Source organism: Phyllobates terribilis, unplaced genomic scaffold (assembly GCF_046119375.1).
Source record: "Phyllobates terribilis strain yellow unplaced genomic scaffold, ASM4611937v1 Scaffold_10__3_contigs__length_209671492, whole genome shotgun sequence".
Classification (NCBI taxonomy): Eukaryota; Metazoa; Chordata; class Amphibia; order Anura; family Dendrobatidae; genus Phyllobates; species Phyllobates terribilis.
In genome coordinates, this window is record NW_027362770.1 from 165,193,983 (window position 1) to 165,211,198 (window position 17,216).

General features: G+C 43.2%; 1 protein-coding gene across 3 annotated transcripts in view; it reads right to left on the reverse strand.

Moving 5' to 3' along the window:
• SMC1B (structural maintenance of chromosomes 1B) overlaps window positions 1–17,216 on the reverse strand; it is a 100,349-nt gene that overhangs the window by 33,155 nt on the left and 49,978 nt on the right. For all 3 annotated transcript variants that reach the window (XM_073650062.1, XM_073650063.1, XM_073650064.1), the window contains exons 2-13: window positions 11,914–12,102; window positions 10,502–10,614; window positions 10,211–10,414; window positions 9,249–9,487; window positions 5,104–5,362; window positions 4,858–4,998; window positions 4,690–4,772; window positions 4,350–4,557; window positions 4,051–4,236; window positions 3,791–3,970; window positions 1,304–1,450; window positions 1,091–1,228 (exon numbers count right to left, since the gene is read on the reverse strand). In XM_073650062.1, the coding sequence (XP_073506163.1) occupies window positions 1,091–1,228; window positions 1,304–1,450; window positions 3,791–3,970; window positions 4,051–4,236; window positions 4,350–4,557; window positions 4,690–4,772; window positions 4,858–4,998; window positions 5,104–5,362; window positions 9,249–9,487; window positions 10,211–10,414; window positions 10,502–10,614; window positions 11,914–12,102 (2,087 nt within the window). The remainder of the gene's footprint in view (window positions 1–1,090; window positions 1,229–1,303; window positions 1,451–3,790; window positions 3,971–4,050; window positions 4,237–4,349; window positions 4,558–4,689; window positions 4,773–4,857; window positions 4,999–5,103; window positions 5,363–9,248; window positions 9,488–10,210; window positions 10,415–10,501; window positions 10,615–11,913; window positions 12,103–17,216) is intronic.

A 17,216-nucleotide genomic window follows, 5' to 3' on the forward strand; every position in this document is an offset into this window, starting at 1 on the left:
TCCTTAATTTACCAGTCATGTGTCCGGTCGGGAAACTAGACTTTGTCTGGATTGCATTTCAATCTCAAACTTTCCCAGCTTGAGGACAAGATATGGGATCATTTGGTTCTGCAAATGGATGTTTGCTAGAATTACCTCGGTCTTCCACCAGCATTTTGAATTGCCCATTTTCAAGTAGAAAAATTCAGTCTCTTCATTGGGATCCTTAATTTCCTCATGGCATAAGGAATGACCTTTACAAGTTTTCTTTTAGTAACCTTCATTCTACAAACCTAACAAGACACCGTTTTCTCCCATGCAGAGCCACTCTACAAGGAGCCATGTATTTGCCTCTTAACAGCGGCGCATTCCTGGAAGGTTGTCATTTTAGTTGCCATCTCACAACATTCAGGGTCGCAGTTGGCTTTTTTTCCCTGCCATTCTCCATGTAGATTTTTCATTCTTTCTTCACCTCCTTCACATCCAAGGAAATGCCTTTTTCTGAATCTGGACGCATGAAACATCCTGACTCTCTTTTCGTCATGTGTCGGCGTCTAAAACATTCAACAGATCAGGATTTGTAAGGCCATCTTTGCAAAAGCAAGTCCTTGCACATTTTCTATGGACGATGATGTAGCATAAGTCTCTGCTCCTCAGGTATGAGACGCTTTAGGGGGGCATCTTTTATTCAGGACACACATTAGAGCTTTGGATGCTTCTTCTAGACTGGTTGGCTTATATGTCCCTGGACACTGCTTTAATTCATCCCTTAGTCTCCCGTGTCCCCCAAGGACACGAGAGGAAACAGGTTTTCTTCCTATTTTGTTATCTGCATCTACTTTTTTTTACTACATGGCTTCTTTTTTCCAGTTCCAACCATTAACAATTGTTCAGTTTAGTGGTTACTGTCTCTTGGCATCGCCTACTTCTTGTGAACACACTTACGAGGCTGTAGGAGGAGGGTTAAAGCCTGTAGAGAAGGAGCTAACACTTGTCCGTCGTCTCATGGTAGCAATAGGCAACCGTGGTTCTCTGCCCACCCCCCAAGAAAAAAATACTTTATCATTATTATACACAAAAGAAGATGAAACGTGTAATAGTGTTTTATTACTGCAAAGCAGTTCCCGAGTTGCTTCTTCGTAATGACTTCAAGCTCGCTTTGGGAATACTTGAGACGAGTCTGCGTTCCTTGTAACTGCGCCTGAAGCTGTTTTAACTCACTCTCCTTCCTCTTTATCTTCATGAGTTCCTAAGATAAAAAAAAACAAAAAGCAATAAATACAGAAATAATAAAAGTAAAAAGTCAGTCCCATATTGCACTTACCTTCAGCTCACTCATCAGACAATCTTTCTTCTCTTTTAACTCATTTATCTCTTTTTCGTCCCAGCATTTCGCTTTGAATCGCAAATCGCTTGAACCTCCGGAAATAACCCCGGATTTCATGAATAAAGTTCCATCCAAAGAAACGGTCTGGAAAGACAAACACCACATACACGATGCTGCGGTTAAAGCGTTCTTTACTCTTTTGATTTTTGGGCCAATGTACTGTACATACATTCACACTGAAGGCATCAAAACTATGAATTAACACATGTGGAATTATATACTTAACAAAAAAGTGTGAAACAACTGAAAATATGTCTTATATTCTAGGATCTTCAAAGTAGCCACCTTTTGCTTTGATGACTGCTTTGCACACTCTTGGCATTCTCTTGATGAGCTTCAAGAGGTAGTCACCGGAAATGGTCTTCCAACAATCTTGAAGGAGTTCCCAGAGATGCTTAACACTTGTTGGCCCTTTTGCCTTCACTCTGCGGTCCAGCTCACCCCAAACCATCTCGATTGGGTTCAGGTCTGGTGACTGTGGAGGCCAGGTCATCTGGCGTAGCACCCCATCACTCTCCTTCTTGGTCAATTAGCCCTTACACAGCCTGGAGGTGTGTTTGGGGTCATTGTCCTGTTGAAAAATAAATGATGGTCCAACTAAACGCAAACCGGATGGCATAGCATGCCGCTGCAAGATGCTGTGGTAGCCATGCTGGTTCAGTATGCCTTCAATTTTTAATAAATCCCCAACAGTGTCACCAGCAAAGCACCCCCACACCATCATACCTCCTCCTCCATGCTTCACGGTGGGAACCAGGCATGTAGAGTCCATCCGTTCACCTTTTCTGCGTCGCACAAAGACACGGTGGTTGGAACCAAAGATCTCAAATTTGGACTCATCAGACCAAAGCACAGATTTCCACTGGTCTAATGTCCATTCCTTGTGTTCTTTAGCCCAAGTCTCTTCTGCTTGTTGCCTGTCCTTAGCAGTGGTTTCCTAGCAGCTATTTTACCATGAAGGCCTGCTGCACAAAGTCTCCTCTTAACAGTTGTTGTAGAGATGTGTCTGCTGCTAGAACTCTGTGTGGCATTGACCTGGTCTCTAATCTGAGCTGCTGTTAACCTGCGATTTCTGAGGCTGGTGACTCGGATAAACTTATCCTCAGAAGCAGAGGTGACTCTTGGTCTTCCTTTCCTGGGGCGGTCCTCATGTGAGCCAGTTCCTTTGTAGCGCTTGATGGTTTTTATTACTGCACTTGGGGACACTTTCAAAGTTAGCCCAATTTTTTGCACTGACTGACCTTCATTTCTTAAAGTAATGATGGCCACTCGTTTTTCTTTACTTAGCTGCTTTTTTCTTGCCATAATACAAATTCTAACAGTCTATTCAGTAGGACTATCAGCTGTGTATCCACCAGACTTCAGCACAACACAACTGATGGTCCCAACCCCATTTATAAGTCAAGAAATCCCACTTATTAAACCTGACAGGGCACACCTGTGAAGGGAAAACCATTTCCGGTGACTACCTCTTGAAGCTCATCAAGAGAATGCCAAGAGTGTGCAAAGCAGTCATCAAAGCAAAAGGTGGCTACTTTGAAGAACCTAGAATATAAGACATATTTTCAGTTGTTTCACACTTTTTTGTTAAGTATATAATTCCACATGTGTTAATTCGTAGTTTTGATGTCTTCAGTGTGAATGTACAATATTCATAGTCATGAAAATACAGAAAAATCTTTAAATGAGAAGGTGTGTCCAAACTTTTGGTCTGTACTGTACATTGTTTCATATCAATACACGACAAAGGAAAAAACAAGCTTATTGAGAAAACAGGGCGCCTTGGTCACTAGTTCGGCAAATGAAGATGATCAAGGTACATAAAATGTCTTGAAAAGTTCTTAATAAATCTTTATTTTTTAGAGCATGGGAGTTGACGAGAAAAAAGTCTATTTTACCCTATACATATACATACATATTTTTTATGAAATTTTTTTAATGCCATTCACGATGTGGGAAATCTAAAGCAGCAATAGCCAAAACTATATTAAAAAAAAAAAAAAACATTTTTAAAATATTTCTACTTTTAAATGGTATTACAATGTGAAAGTTTACTTTTAAATATTTGGGATTTTTTTTTTAAAAGGACTTTATTTACCCTTTTTCACAATTTTTCACCCCACTACAGAACTTGGGACATGCTATTGTCCGAGCACCATATGTGTCGCATGCATTTACGGTGCATGTAATTACCTACGTAGAGCCATCTGCTGAACATTTCCGCTGCTGAAACTCAAAAGTTAAATACTTGGGATTAAAGGGATTGTCTAGGCAAAATCTCCTCTATGATATGACACTGGATGTGGAGAGACGACAGCGCGCGGTGAGCGTCCACCACCCTGCGTCTCTCCAAGCCCGGATCAGGTCAGACAGGATGGCTGGATATCCCTTTTAAATATATATTTTCACTTATCGATAACTTACTTTGAGCCTTTGAGGTCCATCAAACGCAATGTGTTTTGCCTCTTTCACCGTCTCACATACCAGTCCGTTGCCGCATACAAACTGAATCACTTTCTTTAACGAGGCGCTGGAGCACTGCACCACGTCGATCATCATTTTTGCACCTTTTATTTCTCTTAGCTTTTGATTAATCGGCTTTATCTGTAGATAAAGGACATCGGTTCTATCGCTGCTAGTATAATACCTGTTACCGGGTTATGTTATGCAAAATTAAAACTTACTTCCAGGTAGTCCAAGGAAAGGAAGGTCTCTGGCTCTGCCCTCTCCTCTTTAAGGAACCGGATGCAGTCTCTCGCCACCTTCTCGGCAGACACGACAATGGCATTCATATGTTTGCCAAACACTTTGGTAATGGCCAGTTGATATTTTTTGTGGATTGGGTGACACAGCTCGAATAATCTGCCGTACTGCAAAATAAAAATTTACAATTAAAACTGTGACACCGATACACAACTGGGTTGTTTTTGGAAAGAAGGCAGCCATGCTTTTCCTGAACCAAAGTTATAAGTGAGCGTTTTACCACGGCATCAGGATACATTCTTTTCATGCTCTCGAGGATTTCTGTTCTCCTCTTCTGACGGCTTGATTCGTGGAAATCTATTCGGGCGTTCTGCAGTTCGATGACCGTGCTGTTCAGTTCTTCGTTGACTTCAGACATTCTTTGCTTTCCGGACTCGATTTCATGCACGAGTTGCTCCTCTTGGCTCTTGTGCTCATCCAGAGCTTTGCTGTAAAACATGTTCCAGTCGTTTTACTAACCAGGATCGATAACGGTAAGAAAAAAGGATCGCGAGGACAATGATTGCAGCTTTATTGCTCTGATCGAGGTACGATACGGTGCTTAATAATGTAATACGTACATGCACGTGTTAATGTAATCTTGTAATTTCCCCCTGCGCCTGTGGTATTCTTCTACCTGATCCTCCACACACTTCACATTCCCCTGTAAGACAAGGAATGTTCACACCCTTTTAATATGACAGGAAATGGCAGATCTCAACTTGGACTGAACTTCACAAGGTATTTACTTCGATCTCCTTCTGCCTCCTCTCAGCTATCGTCAGCCTCTCTTGGTTCGCTTTTTGTTCCCAATGCAGTTTTTCCAAATTCTGCTGCAAAACGGCGCTTTTCTTCCTTGCGGCGTCCTTCAATGACTTGTACTCTTCTAGCTGCAAATGTATGAAACCCATCAACCAACGTATTCAATAAAAAAGGTAGAACGAGGCTGCAACAAACCATCTGACAAATCATCTCACTCTAAAGTCTTCTATTACCTGACTCTGCTCCAGCTCCACATCCACCTGTCGTCTCGAATGATCCTCTTCCACCTTCCTCTCGAATTCCCTCCGCGCCTCCTGGATGGTGCTGATTTCCGCCTCCAGTTGCGCCATCTCCTGCTCCAGTTTGTGGCAGCGTTTCTCATTATTCTTCACGCCAGATTTAGTGGACTCAAATTTCTTCAGAAGGTGGGCGGTATTTTCTTTCGCTTTGATGTACTGGGGTCTTAGGTTATTTAATAATATTTCTTGACTTCTAAAAAGAAGAAAAAAAAAGTAGAAAGCTTCACCATCTGCTGCGTATAAAAACAACTAAAAAAACATAAAACGTGCCACACACTTCGAAGGTCAAAAAAGACCTACGCAAGCTGTAGTTTGATATAGATTAGTACTACAACTGATAGTAAATTATGATACGTGTGTCAGGCTTTGTAAGGCCCCGCCACCTTCTGCAAAGCTCCCCCCCAGGAAGTTCCGACCGCCCCAAAAAGGTGGAAGTATGTCTTTGGTCTTATAGCCTTTCACAAATAGCCGACCTGATCCATTTGGAAACCGTTGCCTCGGAGGTTGACCAGACCTTGCGTGGTCCATCAGGAATCACAAAAAAAAGGCTTTCATTGCCAAAAAATAGCGCCTTGGCGAGATCAAGACATTGAAAAGAATGATTCCAGGGATGAATGGAGGGGAGGATGATGTCATCATTGATGTGAAGAGCTAAGAAACGATGGCACGGGATATAAGACCAACATCTTGCCCTGTTGGAGGACAAGGAAGGGAGCCCTCCAGGAAAAAGCAGTGAGATGAAGGTTACGACCACCAGAAATACCATCTTCTACAATAGGAACTCCAGGGAGATACTGGGACAAGGTCAATGTTTTCTGCTGCCAGAGTCCATCTCTGCCCCAAACAACTGGATCTCTCTCCCCTCACCTATATAACAGACAGGAGGCCTCTATACATATTACGATTCTCGCAGAAGTTGGACAACTTATCCAATGTGTACATATTGGAAAAATCTGTGGTGGGACATGCTTACAGCTACCACTCACATGACTGAAAGCCGGCGGCTTTCAGTACACCGGTCGGATTTTCTCCCGGGGAGCCACGCTTTCAGTACATGGGCTGTATTTTCTCCTGGGGAGTCACGATTTCAGTACATGGGCTGTATTTTCTCCTGGGGAGCCACGCTTTCAGTACATGGGCTGTATTTTCTCCCGGGGATCCACGCTTTCAGTACACCGGCTGTATTTTCTCCCAGGGAGCCACGCTTTCAGTACAGGGGCTGTGCTTTCTCCCGGGGAGCCACGATTTCAGTACAGGGGCTGTATTTTCTCCCGGGGAGCCACGCTTTCAGTACAGGGGCAGTATTTTCTCCCGGGGAGCCACGCTTTCAGTACAGGGGCAGTATTTTCTCCCGGGGAGCCACGCTTTCAGTACAGGGGCAGTATTTTCTCCCGGGGAGCCACGCTTTCAGTACATGGGCTGTATTTTCTCCCGGGGAGCCACGCTTTCAGTACATGGGCTGTATTTTCTCCCGGGGAGCCACGCTTTCAGTACATGGGCTGTATTTTCTCCCGGGGAGCCACGCTTTCAGTACATGGGCTGTATTTTCTCCCGGGGAGCCACGCTTTCAGTACATGGGCTGTATTTTCTCCCGGGGAGCCACGCTTTCAGTACATGGGCTGTATTTTCTCCCGGGGAGCCACGCTTTCAGTACATGGGCTGTATTTTCTCCCGGGGAGCCACGCTTTCAGTACATGGGCTGTATTTTCTCCCGGGGAGACACGCTTTCAGTACAGGGGCTGTATTTTCTCCCGGGGAGACACGCTTTCAGTACAGGGGCTGTATTTTCTCCCGGGGAGCCACGCTTTCAGTACAGGGGCAGTATTTTCTCCCGGGGAGCCACGCTTTCAGTACAGGGGCAGTATTTTCTCCCGAGGAGCCACGCTTTCAGGACATGGGCTGTACTTTCTCCCGGGGAGCCACGCTTTCAGTACATGGGCTGTATTTTCTCCCGGGGAGCCACGCTTTCAGTACATGGGCTGTATTTTCTCCCGGGGAGCCACGCTTTCAGTACATGGGCTGTATTTTCTCCCGGGGAGACACGCTTTCAGTACAGGGGAGGATTTTCTCCCGGGGAGCCACGCTTTCAGTACACCGGTCGGATTTTCTCCCGGGGAGCCGCGCTTTCAGTACAGGGGCGGATTTTCTCCCGGGGAGCCACGCTTTCAGTACAGCGGCCGTATTTTCTCCCGGGGAGCCACGCTTTCAGTACAGGGGCAGTATTTTCTCCCGGGGAGCCACGCTTTCAGTACAGGGGCTGTATTTTCTCCCGGGGAGACACGCTTTCAGTACAGGGGCGGATTTTCTCCCGGGGAGACACGCCTTCAGTACATGGGCTGTACTTTCTCCCGGGGAGCCACGCTTTCAGTATATGGGCTGTATTTTCTCCCGGGGAGTCACGCTTTCAGTACATGGGCTGTATTTTCTCCTAGGGAGCCACGCTTTCAGTACATGGGCTGTATTTTCTCCTGGGGAGTCACGCTTTCAGTACATGGGCTGTATTTTCTCCTGGGGAGCCACGCTTTCAGTACATGGGCTGTATTTTCTCCCGGGGAGCCACGCTTTCAGTACATGAGCTGTATTTTCTCCTGGGGAGCCACGCTTTCAGTACATGGGCTGTATTTTCTCCTGGGGAGTCACGCTTTCAGTACATGGGTTGTATTTTATCCCGGGGAGCCACGCTTTCAGTACATGGGCTGTATTTTCTCCTGGGGAGCCACGCTTTCAGTACAGGGGCAGTATTTTATCCCGGGGAGCCACGCTTTCAGTACATGGGCAGTATTTTCTCCCGGGGAGCCACGCTTTCAGTACATGGGCAGTATTTTCTCCCGGGGAGCCACGCTTTCAGTACATGAGCTGTATTTTCTCCCGGGGAGCCACGCTTTCAGTACATGGGCTGTATTTTCTCCCGGGGAGCCACGCTTTCAGTACATGAGCTGTATTTTCTCCCGGGGAGCCACACTTTCAGTACAGCGACCAGGCACCTTCATGACGCTATTAACCCTATTTCTACAGGCTAACAGAGTTATCCCACCTGATAGATTCCCTTTAAACAGTTCAAGACCAGACCATATTCCCCAATTCCTGATGAGGCACATATTCAGCTTTTTTTTTCCGCAAATACGGTTTAAAGAGCTGTAAAATATTTTCATAATATTTTTCATGATATGTGGGGTCTAATTTAACTGCTATTTTCATACTCTGCTTTTAAATTTTTTATCGATATCATTAGGAAAATAAAGGACAGTCGTGTATGTTTTTCACTATTTTTTTATGAACAGAAAGCACCACTAAAGTAAATTTTCTTATACATCAGACATGTTTTTTCCAAAGTGGGGGAGGGCTAGTAACCAGGGCTGTGGAGTCGGTAAGCCAAACCTCCGACTCCTCAATTTCCATGACACCGACTCCACGACTACCTCATACACGGCTCATGTTTAAGTGATATATTTACTGTAGCACAGATTCATCTCAGCTAAAAGTCTAGACCCTTAGATCAGGAATAGGACAGACATTTTTTATTCTTTATTTTTTTATTCAATTTGGACCAAAAGACCTTTGTTGGCATTTCAAAATTTACATACTTTTTTTGGCCAATTTCCTCTGTAACTATGGCTGGTATGTTACACCCCAGTTACAGAGGAAATTCAACCTCCTGGCTCCACAGCAGAAGTAATCTGGGTCTGTTATGACCCAGCAGCTCCTGTTCCCTCCATACTCCCAGCGATTACATCGTCCGGAGGAGGAAGCGCTATCTGCGCTTCCCATATTGTATGAAGTGATAGGGAAGGCAGAGAAGGTAATAAACCCTCTCTGCCTTATCTATGGGGAGTGCGGCTGTCAGACACATCTTGTGCATCTGCTCCACTATGCAGTGACGTTTTAGAACAATGCAGACCGCCCGGATCTTTGAAGTCAATGGGGGGTCCGGGAAGAAGTTATTCATTGTTGTAACCTACCTAAGGCTGTCACCTTTTGTTATCCAATTCCATCCAAATTCAAGGGGTCAGTACATAGTAAATTCAATTCCCTTACATCATATTACCAGGGTGACATCATTTCGACTCATCGGGACTTACTTAACTTCTTTCTCAATCTGTTGCAGTTCTCTGTTCATCTTCCCAGAGTCCCTCTTGGCTGTTCTCAGCTCCGTCTCGCAATGTGCGAGCAGCTCTCTCTGGATGTTCGTCTCAGCCTGTTTTTCTTCCAAGGACCTCCATAATGAGTCCAGTTTATACTCGTTGTAGAAAAGTTGGAAGAGCTGCAGCTTCGCTTTGCCGTCACGGACTTGTTGCTGTAGGTCCTTGTACAGGTCTACCTGTAGACAGCCCAAAATATTGTGTGACCCATTTAGGAAAATAAAAGTAATATACATAATGTGAGAAGCCTCATGCTTCCCTAATGTATGGCAGATGCCATCTGTCAATCCAATCCCTATGTACTACTGGTCTGACAACTGTAAAATTTAGAGAAACCCACCATTGTCAAACTTCCTGAACCTTTCCTTAAAGAGGTATTACAAAGTGATGATTTATTGCCAGGATATGCCGACCCTTCTAAGAATAAGGCTGGCAATACACAGGACTCTGGGAAAGACACATTGCGAGGTCAATGATCACGCAGCGTAATGTAAGTTCATGGGGCTCGCTGGAATGGCTACAATTACAACATGCAGAGAGACCCCATTCACATACATTATACTGCCCAATCTAAGGGGTCGGCACTGGGTCTTCTTCACTTTTGGGGCTAGAGATCTAAGGGGTCAGCACTAGGTCTTCTTCACTTTTGGGGCTGGAGAAAAGGACACATTAATAAAAACTCTCTCACCGCCCTCTAAAGACAATGTCTGACCTTTTCACATGACTGGGAGCATAAGTGAAGCCTGACACCTATCTGCCGCTCTTATCAAGCTTTTTATTAAGGGGTCAGACAATGATTTATGGAGTAGCCACCTCCAATACTTGTCACTAAGGATGATCATCTTCTTTCCATCTATGACATTCACTCTCCAGACTATATGGCGTAGTCTTCGGAAACCCACCTCATCCTTTTCTAACTTGGCTTGCTTTCTCTCCACGGCTGCGTTCTTCTTCTTGTTGTAGCTGAACTGTGTGTCTTCTTCTGCCTGCAACATCAGCTTTTTCTTCTGCTCGTACTGATCGGCAAACTCTAAGGAATTGCTGATTTGTTCGAAGAGGTGCGTCCTCTCTTTAGGCTTCTTCATCGCGATAGACTCCACTTCTCCCTGGCGTAGTTTTAAAATAAAGACTAAGAGGTGTCCGTACATGATAAATAGCTCCCTTTAAACTCAGCTCACTATATATACCTTTACCTGAAACACTAGACAATTTCTGGCCTTTACAATTATCCCAATTTTTTCCAGCTCCGAAACATACGCGGCACGTCCCACTGGTTGACTGTTCAGACAATAGTCTGATGAGTTCCCTGGAAACAAAAAATATGATCAATTCTTAAAGGGTGTCGAAAACGGAAGGAACCCAGTCTTGACTTCCTTAACCCCTTCCCCGACATATGACGTACAGTTATATATGTATAGTACAAGCGATCTGGGACTATTAAATATAGAAAAAAAAATGTCTTTAAAAATAGGAAAAAAATTATATAAAAAATCCAAACCACCCCCTTTGGCCCATTAAAAATAAAGCAGTTAAAAAAAATACACATTTAGTATCGATGCGTTCGTAAAAGTCTGAAGTATCAAATGCATTAATCTGATCGGTAAACGGCATAACGAGAAAAAAAAATTGAAACCGCCAGGATTAAAGCGATCAAAACATTGTATCTACCCCCAAAATTTTATTAGTAAAAACATCAGCTCAAAGCGCAAACAAATAAACCGTGACCCAGCCCCAGATCCCGAAAAATTTAAGTATTATGGGTCTTGGAAAATGACGACAAAAGCAAAAATATATTTATTTTTACAAATTATCGAATTTTTTGTCATTGCTTAAATAAAAAAAAAAAAAAAACGACACGTTTGGTATCTACATACTTGTACTGACCTGGGGAATCATATTGCCAGGTCAGTTTTACCGTATAGTGAACATGGTAAAGAAAAACAATTGTGGAATTGCACTTTTTTTTTTGCAATTTCACCGCACTTGGAATTTTTTTCCTGCTTTCCAGTACACGACATGGTAAAACCAAATGGGGTCATTCAAAAGTACAATTCGTCCTGCAAAAAAACAAGCCCTGATACGGCTATATTGATGGAAAACTAAAAAAGTTATGGCTCTGGGAAAAAGGCGAGCAAAAAACGAAAGCCCAAAAAAGGAAAATGACCCAGGGGTGAAAGAATTAAACATAGAAAAAAAAAAAGGTTTTAAAAATATGAATAACATATGAAAATAAAAAGGAAAAAGTTCACATCTCCCGTTTTGCCGTATTAAAAATAAAGTAGTTACACCCCCCAATTAAAACACCAGAATTATGGGATCTTTGAGCAGTAAAAAGAGATCAAAACATTGTATGTACACTAAAATTCTATAATAAAAAAGTCAGCTCGGGGCACAAAAAATAAGCTCTCAAACGGCTATGGGGATGGAAAAATAAAATACAAATATGACTCTTGTTAGAAGAGGAGGAAAAAAAAAAGAAAATCTCGCGGTCAGGGGTTAAAATAGATGCCCTGTCCTTAGAATAGGCATAAACATTAGATGAGCGGATGGATAGTTTTGCCCTAAGCGGTTGTTTTCGCTTCCGCTCTCCATGTCCCCTCCGTACCTGCAATGATCCTGGAGAAGGTCTTCTCCTTGCCATCGTCCTCGCAGTACACCAGGTGCACGCTGGCCGTGGAGGACACGGGTCGCCCCATGTTGGCCCCGTGGATCAGCTCTCGGGCGCTCCTCACCCTCAGGTTGGCCGTTCTTTCTCCAATCACAAAACTGATGGCGTCCATTAAATTGGATTTTCCTGAATTGACCAAATACAGTTTATTACTTCAGGCCAAGATTCAACATGGTGGAGGTGACAGCACGGGCGGCACAAGAAAGTTCCCGACGCGGAGTCCAAGAATATATCGTTTTCTATGGTTTCATCCAGTATCATTCACACTTACGTCTGAAAATATGGATCAATATATGAATATATATGAATATATTATATATATATATATATATATATATATATATACATACATACAGTTATATGAAAAAGTTTGGGCACCCCTATTAATCTTAAGCTTAATGTTTTCTTAAAATTGGTGTTTTTGCAACAGCTATTTCAGATTGATATATGTAATAACTGTTGGACACAGTAATGTTTCTGCCTTGAAATGAGGTTTATTGTACTAACAGAAAATGTGCAATCTGCATTCAAACAAAATTTGACAGGTGCATAAGTATGGGCACCCTTATTATTTTCTTGTTTTAAATACTCCTACCTACTTTTTACTGACTTACTAAAGCACTTTTTTTGGTTTTGTAACCTCATTGAGCTTTGAACTTCATAGCCAGGTGTATGCAATCATGAGAAAAGCTACTTAATGTAGCCACTTGCAAGTTGTTCTCCTGTTTGAATCTCCTCTGAAGAGTGGCATCATGGGCTCCTCAAAACAACTGTCAAATGATCTGAAAACAAAGATTATTCAACATAGTTGTTCAGGGGAAGGATACAAAAAGCTGTCTCAGAAATTTAACCTGTCAGTTTCCACTGTGAGGAACATAGTAAGGAAATGGAAGAACACAGGGACAGTTCTTGTTAAGGCCAGGAGTGGCAGGCAAAGAAAAACATCAGAAAGACAGAGAAGAAGAATGGTGAGATCAGTCAAGGACAATCCTCAGACCACTTCCAGAGAGCAGCAGCATCAACTTGCTGCAGATGGTGTCTCTGTGCATCGGTCAACTATACAATGCACTTTGCACAAGGAGAAGCTGTATGGGAGAGTGATGTGAAAGAAGCCGTTTCTGCAAGCATGCCACAAACAGAGTCGGCTGAGGTATGCAAAAGCACATTTGGAGAAGCCAATTTCTTTTTGGAAGAAGGTCTTGTGGACTGATGAAACCAAGATTGAGTTGTTTGGTCATACAAAAAGGCGTTATGCATGGCGTCAAAAAAAACACAGCATTCCAAGAAAAACACTTGCTACCCACAGTAAAATTTGGTGGAGGTTCCATCATGCTTTGGGGCTGTATGGCCAATGCCGGTACCGGGAATCTTGTTAAAGTTGAGGGACGCATGGATTCCACTCAGTATCAGCAGATTCTTGACAATAATGTTCAAGAGTCAGTGACAAAGTTGAAGTTACGCAGGGGATGGATCTTTCAGCAAGACAATGATCCAAAACACCGCTCCAAATCTACTCAGGCATTCATGCAGAGGAACAATTACAATGTTCTGGAATGGCCATCCCAGTCCCCAGACCTGAACATCATTGAACATCTGTGGGATCATTTGAAGAGGGCTGTCCATGCTCAGCGACCATCAAACTTAACTGAACTGGAATTGTTTTGTAAAGAGAAATGGTCAAAAATACCTTCATCCAGGATCCAGGAAATCATTAAAAGCTGCAGGAAGCGACTAGAGGCTGTTATTTTTGCAAAAGGAGGATCTACTAAATATTAATGTCACTTTTCTGGTGAGGTGCCCATACTTATGCACCGGTCAAATTTTGTTTGAATGCAGATTGCACATTTTCTGTTAGTACAAGAAACCTCATTTCAAGGCAGAAACATTACTGTGTCCAACAGTTATTACATATATCAAACTGAAATAGCTGTTGCAAAAACACCAATTTTTATAAAACATTAAGCTTAAGATTAATAGGGGTGCCCAAACTTTTTCATATAACTGTATATATATAATTATATTATATTATATTCTTTTTCATCCATAGTATCATATCCTCCCGAAAGAGATAGCGGTGGGAATCACCGACAGCAGTGCGAGGTGGCGGCGGTCCGATACAGATTTGTTCTTTCATTTAAGATCCCCATGAGCTTTTCTTTAAATATATGTAGTGGACGGCCCATAATCCCGCACCATCTGTGACAGCAGCATATAAACGGTGCTACTGCCTGACGCAATTGTTCCAGCACCTCCCCACAACGCCAATGGGCCTGATGAAGGACCCTGTCACTGCCACCTTGATCCTCCTATGAAGCCGAGTGTATGAGTAGGCTGGACTAATAGAGGGTCTCACTGAAAGTTATGGCTGGGAGACCCCCTGCCAGACCAGGTAACGTGGTCTGTATACAGACCGTGAAGTACCCATGTGCGAACCTGGTTTTATGGAGGAGTGGAAAAATAAAGTTAAGAAGAAGGCTTGAAAAAAATATTTTAAGAAAGTTTGAATTTTTTTATAATTATATACATCTTTTTAAAATATTTTTCAAAACTTTTTTTTTTATACTACGGTGTATATATATATATATATATATATATATATATGTGTTTATATGTAATTTATTTAAAAAGGTGTTTATATATATATATTTTTTTTTTTACTTTTCTAATTTTCTTATATTTTGTATCAAACCATTTCATGACTATGAAAATTGTACATTCACAATGAAGGCATCAAAACTATGAATTAACACATGTGGAATTATATACTTAACAAAAAAATCCCACTTATTAAACCTGACAGGGCACACGTGTGAAGTGAAAACCATTTCCGGTGTCTACCTCTTGAAACGCATCAAGAGAATGCCAAGAGTGTGCAAAGCAGTCATCAAAGCAAAAGGCGGCTACTTTGAAGAACCTAGAATATAAGACATATTTTCAGTTGTTTCACACTTTTTTGTTAAGTATATAATTCCACATGTGTTAATTCATAGTTTTGATGCCTTCAGTGTGAATGTACAATTTTCATAGTCATGAAAATACAGAAAAAAATTTAAGGTGTGTCCAAACTTTTGGTCTGTACTGTATTTTAGGAGCTGGAGTCGGTCCATTTTATACTGACTCCACCAAAATGGACTCTGACTCCACAGCCCTAATAGATATAAACACTGCTCAAAAAAATAAAGGGAACAACAGAGTATAACTCCAAGTAAATCAAACTTCTGTGAAATCAAACTGTCCACTTAGGAAGCAACACTGATTGACAATCAATTTCACATGCTGTTGTGCAAATGGAATAGACAAAAGATGGAAATTATTGGCAATTATCAAGACACCCTCAATAAAGGAGTGGGTCAGCAGGTGGGGACCACAGACCACATCTCAGTACCAATGCTTTCTGGCTGATGTTTTGGTCACTTTTGAATGTTGGTTGTGCTTTCACACTCGTGGTAGCATGAGACGGACTCTACAACCCACAGAAGTTGCTCAGGTAGTGCAGCTCATCCAGGATGGCACATCAATGCGAGCTATGGCAAGAAGGTTTGCTGTGTCTGTCAGCGTAGTGTCCAGAGGCTGGAGGCGCTACCAGGAGACAGGCCAGTACACCAGGAGACGTGGAGGGGGCCGTAGGAGGGCAACAACCCAGCAGCAAGACCGCTACCTCTGCCTTTGTGCAAGGGGGAACAGTAGGAGCACTGCCAGAGCCCAGCAAAATGACCTCCAGCAGGCCACAAATGTGCATGTGTCTGCACAAAAGGTTAGAAACCGACTCCATGAGGGTGGTATGAGGGCCCGACGTCCACAGATAGGGGTTGTGCTCACAGCCCAACACCGTGCAGGACACTTGGCATTTGCCACAAAATACCAGGATTGGCAAAGTCGCCACTGGCGCCCTGTGCTCTTCACAGATGAAAGCAGGTTCACACTGAGCACATGTGACAGACGTGACAGAGTCTGGAGATGCAGTGGAGAGCGATCTGCTGCCTGCAACATCCTTCAGCATGACCGGTTTGGCAGTCGGTCAGTAATGGTGTGGGGTGGCATTTCTTTGGAGGGCCGCACCGCCCTCCATGTGCTCACTAGAGGTAGCCTGACTGCCATTAGGTACCGAGATGAGATCCTCAGACCCCTTGTGAGACCATATGCTGGTGCGGTTGGCCCTGGGTTCCTCCTAATGCAGGACAATGCCAGACCTCATGTGGCTTGAGTGTGTCAGCAGTTCCTGCAAGATGAAGGCATTGAAGCTATGGACTGGCCCGCCCGTTCCCAGACCTGAATCTGATTGAGCACATCTGGGACATCATGTCTCGCTCCATCCACCAACGTCACGTTGCAGTACAGACTGTCCAGGAGTTGGCGGATGCTTTAGTCCAGGTCTGGGAGGAGATCCCACAGGAGACCATCCGCAACCTCATCAGGAGCATGCCCAGGCGTTGTAGGGAGGTCATACAGGCACGTGGAGGCCACACACAATACTGAGCCTCATCAGGAGCATGCCCAGGCGTTGTAGGGAGGTCATACAGGCACGTGGAGGCCACACACAATACTGAGACTCATTGTGACTTGTTTTAAGGACATTACATCAAAGTTGGATCAGCCTGTAGTGTGTTTTTCCACTTTAATTTTGGGGGTAACTCAAAATCCAGGCCTCCATTGGTTAATAAAATTGATTTCCATTGATGATTTTTGTGTGATTTTGTTGTCAGCACATTCAACTTTGTACAGAACAAAGTATTCAATGAGAAGATTTCATTCATTCAGATCTAGGATGTGTTATTTGAGTGTTCCCTTTATTTTTTTGAGCAGTGTATATACAGTGGGTACGGAAAGTATTCAGACCCCTTTAAATTTTTCACTCTTTGTTTCATTGCAGCCATTTGGTAAATTCTAAAAAGTTCATTTTTTTTTCTCATTAAAGTCCACTCTGTCCCCATCTTGACGGAAAAAAACAGAAATGTAGAAATTTTTGCAAATTTATTAAAAGAAAAACAAATATCACATGGTCATAAGTATTCAGACCCTTTGCTCAGTATTGAGTAGAAGCCCCCTTTTGAGCTAGTACAGCCATGAGTCTTCTTGGGAATGATGCAACAAGTTTTTCACACCTGGATTTAGGGATCCTCTGCCATTCTTCCTTGCAGATCCTCTCCAGTTCCGTCAGGTTGGATGGTGAACGTTGGTGGACAGCCATTTTCAGGTCTCTCCAGAGATGCTCAATCGGGTTTAGGTCAGGGCTCTGGCTG